General features: G+C 42.8%; 2 protein-coding genes across 4 annotated transcripts in view; one reads left to right on the plus strand and one right to left on the minus strand.

Annotated features, from left to right (window-relative positions):
- Positions 1-1,711: 1,711 nt before the first annotated feature.
- On the plus strand, positions 1,712-11,393 carry LOC129814273 (protein odr-4 homolog). 3 transcript variants are annotated; one of them, XM_055867294.1, is made up of 14 exons: positions 1,712-1,818; positions 2,251-2,354; positions 2,803-2,949; positions 3,114-3,209; positions 3,339-3,445; positions 3,641-3,677; positions 3,800-3,943; positions 4,210-4,305; positions 4,392-4,448; positions 5,025-5,156; positions 5,314-5,398; positions 9,543-9,728; positions 10,262-10,396; positions 10,627-11,393. In XM_055867294.1, the coding sequence occupies exons 2-14, from the start codon at positions 2,256-2,258 to the stop codon at positions 10,692-10,694; spliced, it is 1,389 nt and encodes a 462-aa protein (XP_055723269.1). In that variant the 5' UTR covers positions 1,712-1,818; positions 2,251-2,255; the 3' UTR covers positions 10,695-11,393. The 3 variants fall into 3 exon arrangements, with proteins under 3 accessions (XP_055723269.1, XP_055723270.1, XP_055723271.1); XM_055867295.1 differs by having other exon boundaries at positions 1,721-1,818; positions 2,222-2,354; XM_055867296.1 differs by having other exon boundaries at positions 1,804-1,887.
- A 93-nt stretch (positions 11,394-11,486) lies between these two features.
- The window catches only part of LOC129813512 (prostaglandin G/H synthase 2-like), a 40,574-nt gene continuing 37,408 nt past the window's right edge, over positions 11,487-14,652 (minus strand). The window contains exons 11-13 of the mRNA XM_055865805.1: positions 13,150-13,208; positions 12,692-12,825; positions 11,487-12,451 (exon numbers count right to left, since the gene is read on the minus strand). Coding sequence (XP_055721780.1) covers positions 11,927-12,451; positions 12,692-12,825; positions 13,150-13,208 — 718 coding nt within the window. The 3' untranslated portion in view covers positions 11,487-11,926. The remainder of the gene's footprint in view (positions 12,452-12,691; positions 12,826-13,149; positions 13,209-14,652) is intronic.

Here is a 14,652-nt window from a genome sequence, read left to right on the forward strand (position 1 = left end):
AACAAATCAATACAGAAAGTACATGAGGGAACACAAGTTTATATAGATTATATACAATGGACAATCGAGCTAGGGGGTACAATATCACATTACAATTACACAAGGACCTTAAGGGACATACATACACTTACAATTCTAACAGCTTTTTTGTTAGTAGAGTATTTAACTGTCTTAAAATACAGTTCAATTTCTTTTTGTAGGGTAAGAAAATTAGTTTTCTTGTTTGTAAATTTACATTTGTGTATATGAAATTTGGCCAAAAGAATAATGAAATGAATTACATAAAAATGTTTCAGATTATTTCTATCGTATGTAAAGCATCCAAGCAGTACATCTCTCCACAATAGTGTAAATTCTTCATAAATGTGTTCAATTATAAATCTACTGATGTCTTGCCAGTTTTCTTACATGAATACAATGCCAAAAAAGATGCAACACTGTTTCTGGGTGGTCATTACAAAAGGAGCAATTTGAGTTGATGTTTTCCTTAAACTTCTTCATATAGTAGTTGGCAGGATAATATTTATGAATAATTTTAAAGGAATCTTCCTTAATTTTGTTAACAAGTAGGTATGTGTGTGGCAACATCCACACTTTTTTCCAACAGATATTATCAATAAATCCATTCCAATAAGGCATGACATAAGGTATAGATACAACATCCTGCTGAAACAAGGTTTGTATCGCTCTGTTGTTGAATGGACCAAAAGAGAGACAAATCTTTCCTACTGATGAGTCAACAGGGTCAATAGAAGGTAGGCTCTGAGGGCCAGGTCTTGACACGTTCCTGAATAACAGAGCAACACCAGAGGGAATGGCGTCTAAAACAATTGCAAAATCTTTAGGTGTCACAGGGACCTTGTAAAGTGATAAGAATTCCTTATAACTGAGTAAAATATCCTCTGCATTTACCAGTTGGCTCACCAATAGGATATTATTTCGACACCAATATTCTAAAAACAAAGAAGTATTTTTATACAATATATCCCGATTATTCCATGTATAATATCTGTGTGGAGAAAAATTGTGTTTATAAAGGAAGGACCATGACAAGAAAACCTGCCGATGAAAAGCAGAAAGTTTCACTGGAATTTTGTGTACTGTATATCCCTACCCCTCAACTTTTTCTTTTTTTCCCCCTACCCCTCAACTCTATCACGCCGTTCCCGAAAACCTACGTTATCAAGAAGCGACACATAACGTTATAGGTGAATTGAGGGTGCGTTCTTAAATTAACTCTGGCTATCTAGTCAGATTTCAGAGCACACTAGTCTGAGTGTGCCAGCGCGCAGAATTACTGATTAATTAAAGAACTTTCAACACCCGTTGAATATAATGGTGTCAGTAAACGTCGGCAAAAAAACGTAATTAAATTGTTGCCAGCAGCACAGTTACAGTCACCAACGCTCTGGGTATCATGAAAACAGCCTAACCAGATCTGATAGGGCGAGTAAAATGGTCAGAGTGAGGTGTCCTCTCGTTTGTGTCTGAGAGTAGCTAGCAAGGTAGCTAACGTTAGCTAGTTAGCTTGCCTGCTTGACTGCCGTTGTGAGGACAGAACGTTCCGATCAACCCTACTTCTCAGCCAGAGAACGCTCCAAGAGAGAAACGCTCTGAAATTAGGAACACCAGATCGCACTGGCACTCCATAGTGAATTTACGAGCATACCCTAAGTATCATCCAATCAGAAGTAGCGCTGATTATATGGTCCAATCATCTTCCTCGGGTGCAGTGACGTAAATTTCAAGCGATGTCACACGTATCAACATTCATCTGCTGCTGGAGCCGTTCATGAAGTGAACTCTCACGTCAATCTGGTAGCTATAACAACGAATTTAAGCCTACATTTGAGTGATTTGAAGATGAACGCATAAGCTTACAAAACGGTGCGATTGTCAAACCTCTAGGATTTGGTTTTGTTTGAAAGCCAAGTTATCCATCCACTGAGCCAGACTGAGCTAACTAGTGTGCTAACGTTAGCTAGCTAACAGCTGTGGTGAAATATATAGCTATCTAACGGTAACGTTAGCTAGCTAAATTAGCTTCTGTGTCAACAAGTTGTTCTGCTAAACCAATTCACTAGTTATTTGAAATACTCTGCCGTGCTATTCAGATTTTTTTTGTGTTTGACGACTTTTGATATAACATTGCAGAGCATCACTTGACATCTTCATGATGGAACGTGAATGTGCAGTCATTGGACTGCACGTTAATGTGCAGTCACTGCCTTTCCCCTCTTTATCCTGTAGTCAGAATGGGCAGAGGCTACATAGTAGAGGATGTGGTGGAGAAATATCTGTCCAATCTCAGTGTACCAGGTGCATCTTGTGTCACAGGACTTCTCATTGGCCAGGTAAGGTTCACTCATCATGGATCTTATACATGCAACAAACCAGTCTCCTGTCATTCACTATAAGTACACACTGTAGCAAAACGTTTTGCAAGGGGTATATTCACTAGGAACCAACAGAACTAAACGGAATCAAACAGCGAGGGACCTACCAGAATTTGTCCAATAGAAACACATTTTTGTTTAAACACTTTTCAGTTTGGTGTAAATGGTTTCCTTTGCAAAAACATTTGCAACTGTTTGCTTACGGTCTTCCTCCCCCCAGGTTTTAGTCTGTTTTTTTCCTTCTGTTTGGTGTCTACTGAAAACGACCCAGGTGTTTTCCCTCACAGCCCGATTTGACCAAAAAATAGCCTACTTTTTCCAGAGGGCCTTGAGTTTTTCCTATTTAGGTCACGTGACTAGGAAAACCTCTTGGTCCTAAGTAGGACATTCTTGTCTCTTTTGGCAGAGTTCGTCCCAGAGAGACTTTGTGGTGCTGGCTGTGAGGACACCTCAGAAGGAAACAGAGGGACAGCGCTCTCCGTCGGTCAGCAGGAGAACTGGGGACTCACTGGAACACCTGGACGTGGAGTGGGTCACCGAGCATGCCAGACAGGTAGATAACGATGATAATGCAACTTTTAAAATGAAAACGTCACGTCTTCTAGTTGGTTCACATAACATTACACAGTTTAAGCATTGTGAGCCATCACTTGTATCTCAATCTCACTCTGTCATAATGTATAATAATAATATAATAATAATGTATGTTTTCTGAAGGTCTCCCGGATGTTACCGGGAGGTATTTCAGTTATAGGTGTGTTTCTTGTCACCCCACCTGAGCTGTCCAAAGAGGCTCAAAATACATTGAGACGGGTAAGCAACACAAACTAAAACTGAGGCAAGATTGTTGGTATTACTTTTGATAGAGATCATACATATTAATAACAGGAACTGTATTGATAGAAAGTGGGCCTCTAGTTTAAACTAGTGTGTCTTTTGCAGTTGATCTTTGCGGTGGACAAGCATATATCCAAGGGACGGCTATGGAGTCTAACCGAGGAGGACGTAACAGAGAAGGTCACACTTCACATCTGCTCCAAAACCAGGAAGTATCCTTAACCGCTCCAACTGATGGGTCAAATTGCTCTCAATTGCATCATCTGTTCGCTGCCCAAAGACAATAAACGATGAACAGTGGTTTCACCATAGTCCGTAGTAAATGTGATGACATCTTTGCCGAGTTGTGTGCTTCATACAAGGAGAACCCTTAGCATTGGAAAACGCCTTTAACTCCACTTTCTCAGAGTCGTTTGCAGAACATTTGATGTTCGAGATCCCAAGGTGAGTTCATAGGTGTGACAGTATTGCCTTTTTAAAGCAGTCAATTGTCCTCTACTGCTCTTTTCTGTGTTCATATTCATCTTTGAAAAAGGTCTTAACTGCATTCTGATTGGTGATTTCAGAGTTCTGCTAAGCCTGCTGATTGGAAGTACCAGTCGGGTGTGTGTACTTCCTGGCCATTGTTGACATGCTCAGTGGGACTGAACCTGGTGTTCCCTGTGTTAGAGATGCATGTCTTACCACAGGACATGGAAAAGTGTATGAAGGTGAGTGGGTTATATTGGATATTAATTACCTGTAAATGTATTGTTATAGTACCCTTAGGAAGCGCCATAGGAACACTTATAACACCCTTATTAAGCTTGTCAGCATTATGTTACTATGTGAGAGATTAACAACAGTACATTTCAGGAAATGCCTGTTGAGGTCCTCTTTAGCAGAGCTCACTTTGACTCTGACGTTCTCAAACAGGACAGTAGATTGAAATGTCAGTTCTAGTGGAACCAATCATTTTTGTTTTGTGTGATTTCAGGAGGGACTTCAAACGTGGGCGAAGCAGATTGAAGATGGGCTTTGCCTCATCAATGGCGACGCGATGCCTGGCGAGGTGGAGCTACTGGGAGGGCAGGTAAACGCAGCGGTCGTTTTTGGGTGGCACGATGTCGCTCATAGAAATAGATCACGGCTTTTAACAAGTCTGTGTTTTCTGTTCAGAAAAAGAATGCAAAGGCTGTTCAGCAGACGTTCCGAGCCCAGATCCTCATCCCAATGGTAAGAATATCATTAGTAGGGAGTTTTTTGTTGTTGTAGCTTATAACAAGGGCTCAGAGTTTTTCCTTGCTGAAGTTGATTTGTGTGTGTGCCTGTGCGTTTGTTTGCGTGTTATGCTTCTGTGAGTGTGTGCCTAATTTCGTGTGTGTGTATCATCGATTGAATAGAACAAACGTGCCCATTCAAGTCAATTAGGACATAATGGGCTGGACTGGCAGCCATTGCGAGTGTACCCATAGGAGCAATGCACGAAGTAAAAGCAGGAAGTGTACCCTTTAATCTGTGCTGTGATTTGTTGAGTCAACTCAACTGACATTACAACAAATGCATTACATTGCATGAGCCACATTGTATCAGTTGGCATCATTTAAATGAACGTTCTTCATTACCATGGTAATCCCAGCATCAGTTGATAGAACATTCAAAATTACCATGGAAATGATTACATCACAATACCAGCTAGCCATTGTAAGTGTATCCATTAGTTTACCAGTCAAATTGCCAGGGTTAGAGGTTCCAAGCCCGTTCTATTCATTTCTATGGTGTGTATATAATGTCCGGTCATCTCTCCCTCAGGCGGAACCCCAATCAGAGCGGAGGTCGACGGCGTCTGTGAAGGTGTGCAGTGGGTCTCTCACCCTGAAGGGAATGGTGCAGTGCAGGGCCTACCTCCACAGCAACAAACCCAGAGCCAAGCACGCTACAGAGGTACTGCACAACACACACACACATATATAGTACATTGGCAACCAGAACTTTCTCTAAACCAGATCTTGCACACCATCCAGGTCTTAGCAACTGAAGGTTATTTGGAAATAAGCATACATTTGATCTTTCACTTTTTTCTCATGCCTTGTCCTGATAGGTCATCAAGAGAGATGTCATCAACACGGTGTCTAGCAGAGTGGAGATGTTCCTGGAAGATCTTTTAATGGAGGGGGAGGACAAAGGCACAGTATTCGTTCTCTACTTTAGCTTGGGGGTTAGATAAATATTGTTCGTATTATTAACAGAACAGAACTGAACTGCAGTGCTGTCAGTGTGCTTAGCAAGCTATGCAGATCAACCACAAGATGGCACTGTTGACCATTCACTTGTTGTCGCTATACTCACTGTCCCATTTGTTCTCCTGCATAACAGCATTGAGGTACATTACAAGTCAAAAGTTTGGACACACCTACTAGGGTTTTTCTTTATTTGACTATTTTCTACATTGTAGAATAAAAGCGAAGACATCAAAACTATGAAATAACACATGAAATAATGTAGGGATGCACGATATATCGGTAAGCATATTGGAATCAGCCGATATTAGCTAAAAATGCCAACATCGGCATCATCCCGATTGTCTAGTTTAACGCCGATGTGCAAAACCGATGTCAAAACGGACGTGTATACTTATATAACGTAGGTAGAGGACATAATGACGCCATGAACAATACAGACCAACTTGCACTCCAAATACACCTCTGCTGTTTTCAATCAGGATCTCAGCAATCACTGCGTCTGTGCCTGCATCCGCTATGGGTCCGCGGTCAAACGACCACCCCTCATCACTGTCAAACGCTCCGTAAAACACTTCTGTGAGCAGGCCTTTCTAATTGACCTGGCCCAGGTATCCTGGAAGGATATTGACCTCATCCCGTCAGTCGAGGATGCCTGGTCGTTCTTTAAAAGTAATTTCCTCACCATCTTAAATAAGTAGGCCCCTTTCAAAAAATGTAGAACTAAGAACAGATATAGCCCCTTGGTTCACTCCAGACCTGACTGCCCTTGATCAGCACAAAAACATCCTGTGGCGGACTGCAATAACATCGAATAGTCCTCGGCTAGCTTTTTCAAACAGAAATTTACATTCTGTAGCTCTAACTCCAAAACGTTTTGGGACACTGTAAAGTCCATGGAGAACAAGAGCACCTCCTCCCAGCTGCCCACTGCACTGAGGCTAGGCGACACGGTCACCACCGATAAATCCATGATAATCAAAAATGTCAATAAGCATTTCTCTACGGCTGGCCATGGTTTCCTCCTAGCTACCCCAACCCCGGCCAACAGCTCCGCACCCCTCGCAGCTACTTGCTCGAGCCTCCCCAGCTTCAACACCCAAATCCAGATCGCAGATGTTCTGAAAGAGCGTCAAAACCTGGACCCGTACAAATCAGCTGGGCTTGACAATCTAGACCCTCTCTTTCTAAAATGATCCTTCGCCATTGTTGCAACACCTATTACCAGTCTGTTCAACCACTCTTTCATTTAGTCCGAGATCCCTAAAGATTGGAAAGCTGCCGCGGTCATTCCCCTCTTCAAAGGGGGTGACACTCTAGACCCAAACTGTTACAGACCTATATCCATCTGGCCTGCCTTTCTAAAGTCTTTGAAAGCCAAGTTAATAATCAGATCACTGACAATTTCGAATCCCAACGTACCTTCTCCGCTGTGCAATCCGGTTTCCGAGCTGGTCACGGGTTCACCTCAGCCACGCTCAAGGTACTAAACGATATCATAACCGCCATCGATAAAAGACAGTACTGTGAAGCCGTCTTCATCGACCTGGCCAAGGCTTTCGACTCTGTCAATCACCGTATTCTTATTGGCAGACTCAATAGCCTTGGTTTCTCAAATGACTGCCTCGCCTGGTTCACCAACCAGATAGAGTTCAGTGTGTAAAATCGGAGGGCCTGTTGTCCGGACCTCTGGCAGTCTCTATGGGGGTACCACAGGGTTCAATTCTCGGGCCGACTCTTTTCTCTGTATATATCAACGATCTCGCTCTTGCTGCAGGTTATTCCCTGATCTACCTCTACGCAGACGACACCATTCTGTATACATCTGGCCCTTCTTTGGACACTGTGTTAACTAACCTCCAAATGAGCTTCAATGCCATACAACACTCCTTCCATGGCCTCCAACTGCTCTTAAACGCTAGCTAAACCAAATGCATGCTTTTCAACCGTTCGCTGCCCGCACCCGCCTGCCCGACTAGCATCACTACTTTGGACGGTTCTGACCTAGAGTACTTGGACAACTACAAATACCTAGGTACAGACTCATCTCATCTCACACATCTCCAATCCAAAATCAAATCTAGAATTGTCTTTCTCTTTCGCAACAAAGCCTCCTTCACTCACGCCGCCAAACTTACCCTAGTAAAACTGACTATCCTACCGATCCTCGACTTCGGCGATGTCATCTATAAAATAGCTTCCAATACTCTACTCAGCAAATTGGATGCAGTCTATCACAGTGCCATCCGTTTTGTTACCAAAGCGCCTTATACCACCCACCACTGCGACCTGTATGCTCTAGTCGGCTGGCCCTCGCTACATATTCGTTGCCAGACCCACTGGCTCCAGGTCATCTACAAGCCTATGCTAGGTAAAGCAACGCCTTATCTCAGCTCACTGGTCACGATAACAACACCCACCCGTAGCATGCGCTCCAGCAGGTATATCTCACTGGTCATCCCCAAAGCCAACACCTCCTTTGGCCGCCATTTCTTCCAGTTCTCTGCTGCCAGTGACTGGAACGAATTGCAAAAATCGCTGAAGCTGGAGACTTACATTTCCCTCACTAACTTTAAACATCAGCTATCTGAGCAGCTAACCGATCGCTGCAGCTGTACATAGTCCATCTGTAAATAGCCCACCCAATCTACCTACCTCATCCCCATATTGTTTTTATTTACTTTGCTGCTCTTTTGCACACCAGTACCACTACTTACACACCATCATCTGCTCATCTATCACTCCAGTGTTAATCTGCTAAATTGTCATTACTTCACTACTATGGCCTATTTATTGCCATACCTCCTCATGCCATTTGCAGACACTGTATATAGACTTTCTTTTTTTCTCTATTGTGTTGACTGTACGCTTGTTGTTGTTTCTGTCGCACTGCTTTGCTTTATCTTGGCCAGGTCGCAGTTGTAAATGAGAACTTGTTCTCAACTAGCTGATCTGGTTAAATAAAGATGAAATAAAAAATTTGTACTGAGGAAACCCATATTGTATGCTCAAGAATGTGCTGGTTCTCATACTGCTGCTGCCATTTTAATGGCATTTGAGAACATGTTTGAAACTTGGAAACATGAACACACTCCTAAATCCATTCGAACAACTGACTCTGTAAATAAGCCAATCAACTGTGTCTGCAACAGACGTGATACCCTCTGTCATGGCATTGAAACATAGAACGAAGAAGAGACTTGCTTGGGCCAAGAAACACGAGCAATGGTCATTAGACCGGTGTAAATCTGTTCTTTGGTCTGATTAATCCAAATTTGAGATTTCTGGCTCCAACCGCCGTGTCTATGTGTGGTGCAAAGTAGGTGAACGGATGATCTCCGCATGTGTGGTACCCACCGTGAAGTATGGAGGTGTGATGGTGTGGAGGTGCTTTGCTGGTGACACTGTCTGTGATTTATTTAGAATTCAAGACGCACTCCACCAGCATGGCTACCACAGCATTCTGCAGTGATACGCCATCCCATCTGGTTTGGGCTTAGTGGGACTACCATTTGTTTTTCAACAGGACAATTACCCAACACAACTCCAGGCTGTGTAAGGGCTATTTGACCAAGGAGAGTGATGGAGTGCTGCATCAGATGACCTGGCCTCCACAATCACCTGACCTCAACCCAATTGAGATGGTTTGGGATGAGTTGGACCGTAGAGTGAAGGAAAAGCAAATGCTCAGCATATGTGGGAACTCCTTCAAGACTGTTGGAAAAGCATTCCAGGTGAAGCTGGTTGAGAGAATGCCAAGAGTGTGCAAAGCTGTCATCAAGGCAAAGGGTGGCTGCTTTGAAGAATCTCATATAAAATATATTTTGATTTTGTTAACACATTTTTGGTTACTACATGCTTCCATATGTGTTATTTAATAGTTGTGGTGTATTCACTATTATTCTACAATGTAGAAAATAGTAAAAATATAGAAACACCCTTGAATGAGTAGGTGTCTCTAAACTTTTGACTGGTACTGTATATACCTCCAAACAATGACAAATCAAATACAGGACAATGACTCATTTATTCCTATCAAATCTGTAGCTACGTGTACATAATGATTTTTCTGCTCTCCTCTATTCGGCAGGGTCAGTCGGTGTACAGCAGGGGCTCCCTCGCAGAGTGTTTGCCCCCGTGCCCGGAATGAGCCTGTGTGTGTGTGACTACATGTTCCCTGACGAGTGTGTGTCCGATGTGAGTGACCGTCTCAAAGAGATGCTGGACTGGGAGACGCCCGAGGACAGCATAGACACCTCCCAGGAGGCCGTCCCAGGTGGTTTATCATAATAACCAGGGGTCAAGGGTCAATGTAGCAGGCGGCCATAACTGTATACTATTACAGTATCAACTGTAATCTTCCAGTGACCTGGTTTGAGTCACTAAAGCCCATTGTGTTAGTTACTCCCTATGAGGAATGAAACAGGTATTCCAGCCGGAACCAGAGTTGCAATCACTAGCCTGAGATGCATACGATCACACCGAAAGAATGTATATTTCTTTACTCACCTGCATGACCAAATGGTAACATATTTCCCCACCAGGACACACAATGTTGTGGGAAAACCTTATTTTCAACTGTTTCTATTTGGTCATGTGAGGAAAGACCCATATTTTATGATTGTCATTACTCATTCTTCAAACAAATGCTATTTTCTTGGTATGTTGGTTAAGCGGATAATATCATATGGATTATTTTAGCTTCCTCAACTGAGTTTTGAATCTCCATTTTCTATACTTTCCATACTACTATTTGTCTTCAATTGAGTGTAAGGTTGACATTGTCTGGTGAAAATGTCTCGTATTTAGAAGCTCCTACGATTGACCTAAAGAACACGGTTGTTCAGAAGAACCTGAAGGCTAAATCTACTCTTGACGCTCGTCCTAAGACACCCTCTGAAGATCCCACTGAAGCCCACAAAAGCCACAAAACATATTACGCTGGTATGTCCTTTTTAAATACTCTCTTCAAACAGCCATTTCGTCAGAAATCAGGAGGTACAATGGTCAGGAAAAACACCTGGCTCTGTCGTATGTAAAGGCGTGTACAGGAAGTGTCGATAGCTTTGTGGTTATTATGTGAACCTAACACCTAACCCAAAATATGAATCAGCATCCGGTATGTAGCATAGCTTTCTCTTCACTCACCCGGATACTGTTGTGTCATTGTGTAGGTGTTGCCATGGCAGCCGCAATCGCTCTTCTAGCAACAGGCACCTCGCTGATCTACCTGAGCGACTAACGGTGGAGGCACAGGATACACACACCACGAGAGCTGTTGTTATGCGCAGTGACTTAATCGCTTGATTAATTAGATTTTCATGAAATTGAGTTGACATGGTTATTATAAAAGTATATGCAAGCTGTATGTTTGGTATTGATAATTCAACATTTTATTTTCATATGAATTGTAAAGCAGAATTGTGTAGAGAGAAAAACAATAAATAAATACAGTTCGTTTTGATTTTTTTTGTTTCAGTTGTAAAAGGTTACACAAAGAAACGTGTACAGCGTATGCTTTAATGTCTTTCAGAAAGTGTATGTCTAATGCCATATATTCAAAATTCCCCCGCTAATTGTTGTTCAGTTCTTTCAGTCATCAACAGATATTCTGATATGTGCCAATCATAAACTTTCTGCTCTATCCTCACATATTGCCTAATGCCAACCGTATCGGACCGCTCCTCAACCACAGTGCTGGCACAACGAACAACGGACATGCGTCAGAAGTGCTTAGAGCGTCTGGTTTGAATCTCGTTTTTTTGCAATGATTTAGGCCTAAGTTATGTTCTTGTATGGTTATGCTTGGTATGATGGGCATATTCTATGCTTTGATCCTCCCAAAGGATCGTTCATGCTTGGCCTTAATATCGGAAATACTGTATTTTATGTATTCATCTATGACTTAGATGAGCAGAATAAAGAAGTCCGTTCAAAGTAACTCACTTTTGGTGTGTGTTCTATTCATGTTAAATGCTGTTAGTTAATAGTATTAAAACAATTAGACAGAGAAATCAACCAACACTTCCATGGGGAAATACTGCTTTTAATGACTGACTTGGGGTTAACACTTTATCCCTTTTGATTTCAAACATCGTGAAAATATAGCAGAAAATACAATGACATTGGGCCAATGGTGATAAAGTAGCCCAAGCCATAAAATGGGGTGCATTACTCCAACCGCAGGATCACATACTGTGACGCCAACACAACCTTTCACAAAGATTGCAATGTCATATACTTATCAATAATATACCAATACAATGGTTAAAGCGAAAAGGAAAAAGCATTTCGCAGTGATACACATATATTGAGCTAGTAATGGCTGCTTGAAATCTGTAGCTTTGCCCATGTTAATGGACACTGCCTGTGGTAAACTGAAGCTGACTGGAGGCTGTTTAAAAAGACTGCATTTACAGTAGGCTAATGAGTCCAGAAATGTGCACTGACTCACTGACACCCTATAAAAAAACCTTACTCCACCTCAACACCTGCCGCCTCCTCCTCATCAGGACAAGCCACAAACTCCTTCTCGGGGAGGAGGCCGTATTCATTGAGGAACGCTTCGATATCGGCGGCGAAGAACTCCTCGCTGAGGTGCTGTGTCATGGACAGGAAGTTTCCTAGCAGCTCGCCTGCTTTGTAAACCAGCATGGCGGGCAGCACGTCGTCTGAGAAGCGCTCGCCGGCTCCCGTTGCGGCCGCCTCGATGCGGCAGAACTTGATGCTGGGGTACTCGGTGGCCAGGCAGTCTAGGCAGGAGTTGAGCGCCTCGCAGCCTTTGACTCCGTCCTTGTAGATGTGGACGACTACCAGGGTGAGCCGGTGCTCCTTCTCAATGACCTCCAGGAAGGCCTCGCCATTGTCCAGCTCCACCACGCTGTCGAATGTCGGCCCAAAGCTGAATCGCTCGTGCATCTCCTTCATGCACTGCTTGCGGTACTTGCGCAGGCCCTTCTCATCCTCCTCTGCAATCATCTCGTACTCCTGGACACTCATCTGTCAAGAAAAAGTGATAGGAGCTGAGTCAGGGCTCATTCGTATTATGTATGGGGGCTGAAACATAGAAGTAGAATTGACTTGAATGGAAAAGTCCCTTCTAGTCATTTTATTTCTATGGGTTAAAATAGGTCACGTAAACACATCTCGATTCTCAAGAGTTTTGCTAGACATATGCCTCCCTCTGTGGTCAAGTCTCTTAGTGTCTGACTGTATGGTTGTGTTTGAACGCTGACTGACCTTGCGGTTAAGTCTGTCGTGGATGTCGTCGCTCTGGGGGTTGGATATCTGTCTGAGGAGCGCCTTCTTGCTGGGAGGGGTGTCCTGGTCCTCACACTTGAACTTCCTCCAGTCATTGATTACACCCTTGGGGCCTTGTAGAGGAATTGAGACATGTATAATAGACTAGAGAGGCTGATGTCATTTAACTACATCTCTAGAATGTGCTGATAACGGCAGCCATACTGGTAAGGAAACATTACAAATGTCAAACTCCATTCTAGTGTTCTATTTGTAATTCTATGGATTGAGAGGGGTCGATCAACATGTGAAAACAAAGAATAGAGGTTAACAGAGAAAGGTCTGTGCATCAGAAAGAGAGTTAATACAGACTTCGCTCTCATTTTAATTGAAGTTTGGATGATAAACGGACCTAAAAAAGAGTTCACTATAAGGGTGATCAGTTGATGACGTGTCACCTGTTTGGATTGCTTGCACCTCATCTTCAGCTGGTGTTGGGCTTGACATACTGAACTTTCTGAATGAAGAGACAAAATCCCAAAGATTAGCAATGAAAACCGTTTTCTTATCACCATTTTGTCAAAGAGACTGGCTTGTAACAAAACTGTAGCATTGCATTGGTTCATCGGTGTCCGGGCTGTGTACTGTATACTGCAGTAAGTTGTGATTGTCAGAGACATTCAGAGGGAGCCAGGTTGATGCAGTATTATCAGATTATGATTAGGTCTAATACTTAGCGTTTTCTAAGACTGTGTTAATTCATGGGCCTACATGTGTAAGACAGCTGGGACATAAAGATGACAATGTGCCACATGTATGATACAGACCCTCATAACCACTAAGCCAAAGCCTAGGGATTGTATGAGGAGCCAATACAACTCTTCAGGTGTAGCATCGGAAGAGGCCATAAACAAGCTTCTTTACAAGCCTATGCTTCTGAGTGTGTGTCTTGTGTTCCTAGGCCAACTCAAAACAATGCGTCAAACCGAAGTCTTACTAATCCTGATAACCCTTGTGATATAGGACACCCTGCCCCAAAATCTCTCTTTCTCCCTCTTCAACATTACAGCAACTACATTACAACATCTCTTTAACCGGAAACCTTCCTCATTGACTTTCTGTGTGCGTTGTCACTAAATTTGAAAAGCTACTTTGGCCTTTAGGGCCACCGTAATACAGAATGAACTCCATAATTTCTAAAAAGCTAAAATTAAACTTAATCTTTGATAATACAATAACTGCCAACACTACTTGTTAGATTCTTACAAAACATGTACAGTATGTCAATGTACACTGAACAAAAATATCAACGCAACATGTAAAGTGTTGGTCCCATGGTTCATGAGCTGAAATAAAAGATCCCAAAGAGTCTCCATACGCACAACAAGCTTATTTTGCTCAAATTTTGTGAACAAATGTGTTTACATCCCTGTTAATGGACATTTCTCATTTGCCAAGATAATCCATCCACCTGAAAGGTGTGGCATATCAAGAAGCTGATTAAACAGCATGATCATGTGCACCTTGTGCTGGGAGCAATATAAGGCCACTAAAATGTGTAGTTTTGTCACACAACACAATGCCACAGATGTCTCAAGAGTTGCAGGCGTGTGCAATTGGCATGCTGACTGCAGGAATGTCCACAAAAGCGGTTGCCAGAGAATTTAATATTCATTTCTCTACCATAAGCCGCCTCCAACATCGTTTTAGAGAATTTCTTTACCTGTGGGATCGTCTGAGACTTGCCACTCGGAGAGCTGATGAAACTATGGGTTTGCACAACCGAAGACTTTCTCGACAAACTGTCATAAACCATCTCAGGGAAGCTCATCTGTGTGCTCGTCGTCCTCACCAGGGTCTTGAACTGACTGCAGTTCTGCGTCGTAACCAACTTCAGTGGGCAAATGCTCATCTTCGATGGTTGCTTGCACGCTGGAGAAGTGTGCTCTTCATGGATGAAT

This window comes from Salvelinus fontinalis, chromosome 17 (assembly GCF_029448725.1).
Source record: "Salvelinus fontinalis isolate EN_2023a chromosome 17, ASM2944872v1, whole genome shotgun sequence".
Taxonomy (NCBI): domain Eukaryota; kingdom Metazoa; phylum Chordata; class Actinopteri; order Salmoniformes; family Salmonidae; genus Salvelinus; species Salvelinus fontinalis.

Excerpts from the sequence above, each read along its gene's own strand:
- LOC129814273 (XM_055867294.1), top strand. The coding sequence starts at position 2,256 with ATGGGCAGAGGCTACATAGTAGAGGATGTGGTGGAGAAATATCTGTCC. Across the intron at positions 4,306-4,391 it reads TGGAGCTACTGGGAGGGCAG|AAAAAGAATGCAAAGGCTGT; the intron begins GTAAACGCAGCG and ends TTTTCTGTTCAG. Across the intron at positions 5,157-5,313 it reads GAGCCAAGCACGCTACAGAG|GTCATCAAGAGAGATGTCAT; the intron begins GTACTGCACAAC and ends TTGTCCTGATAG.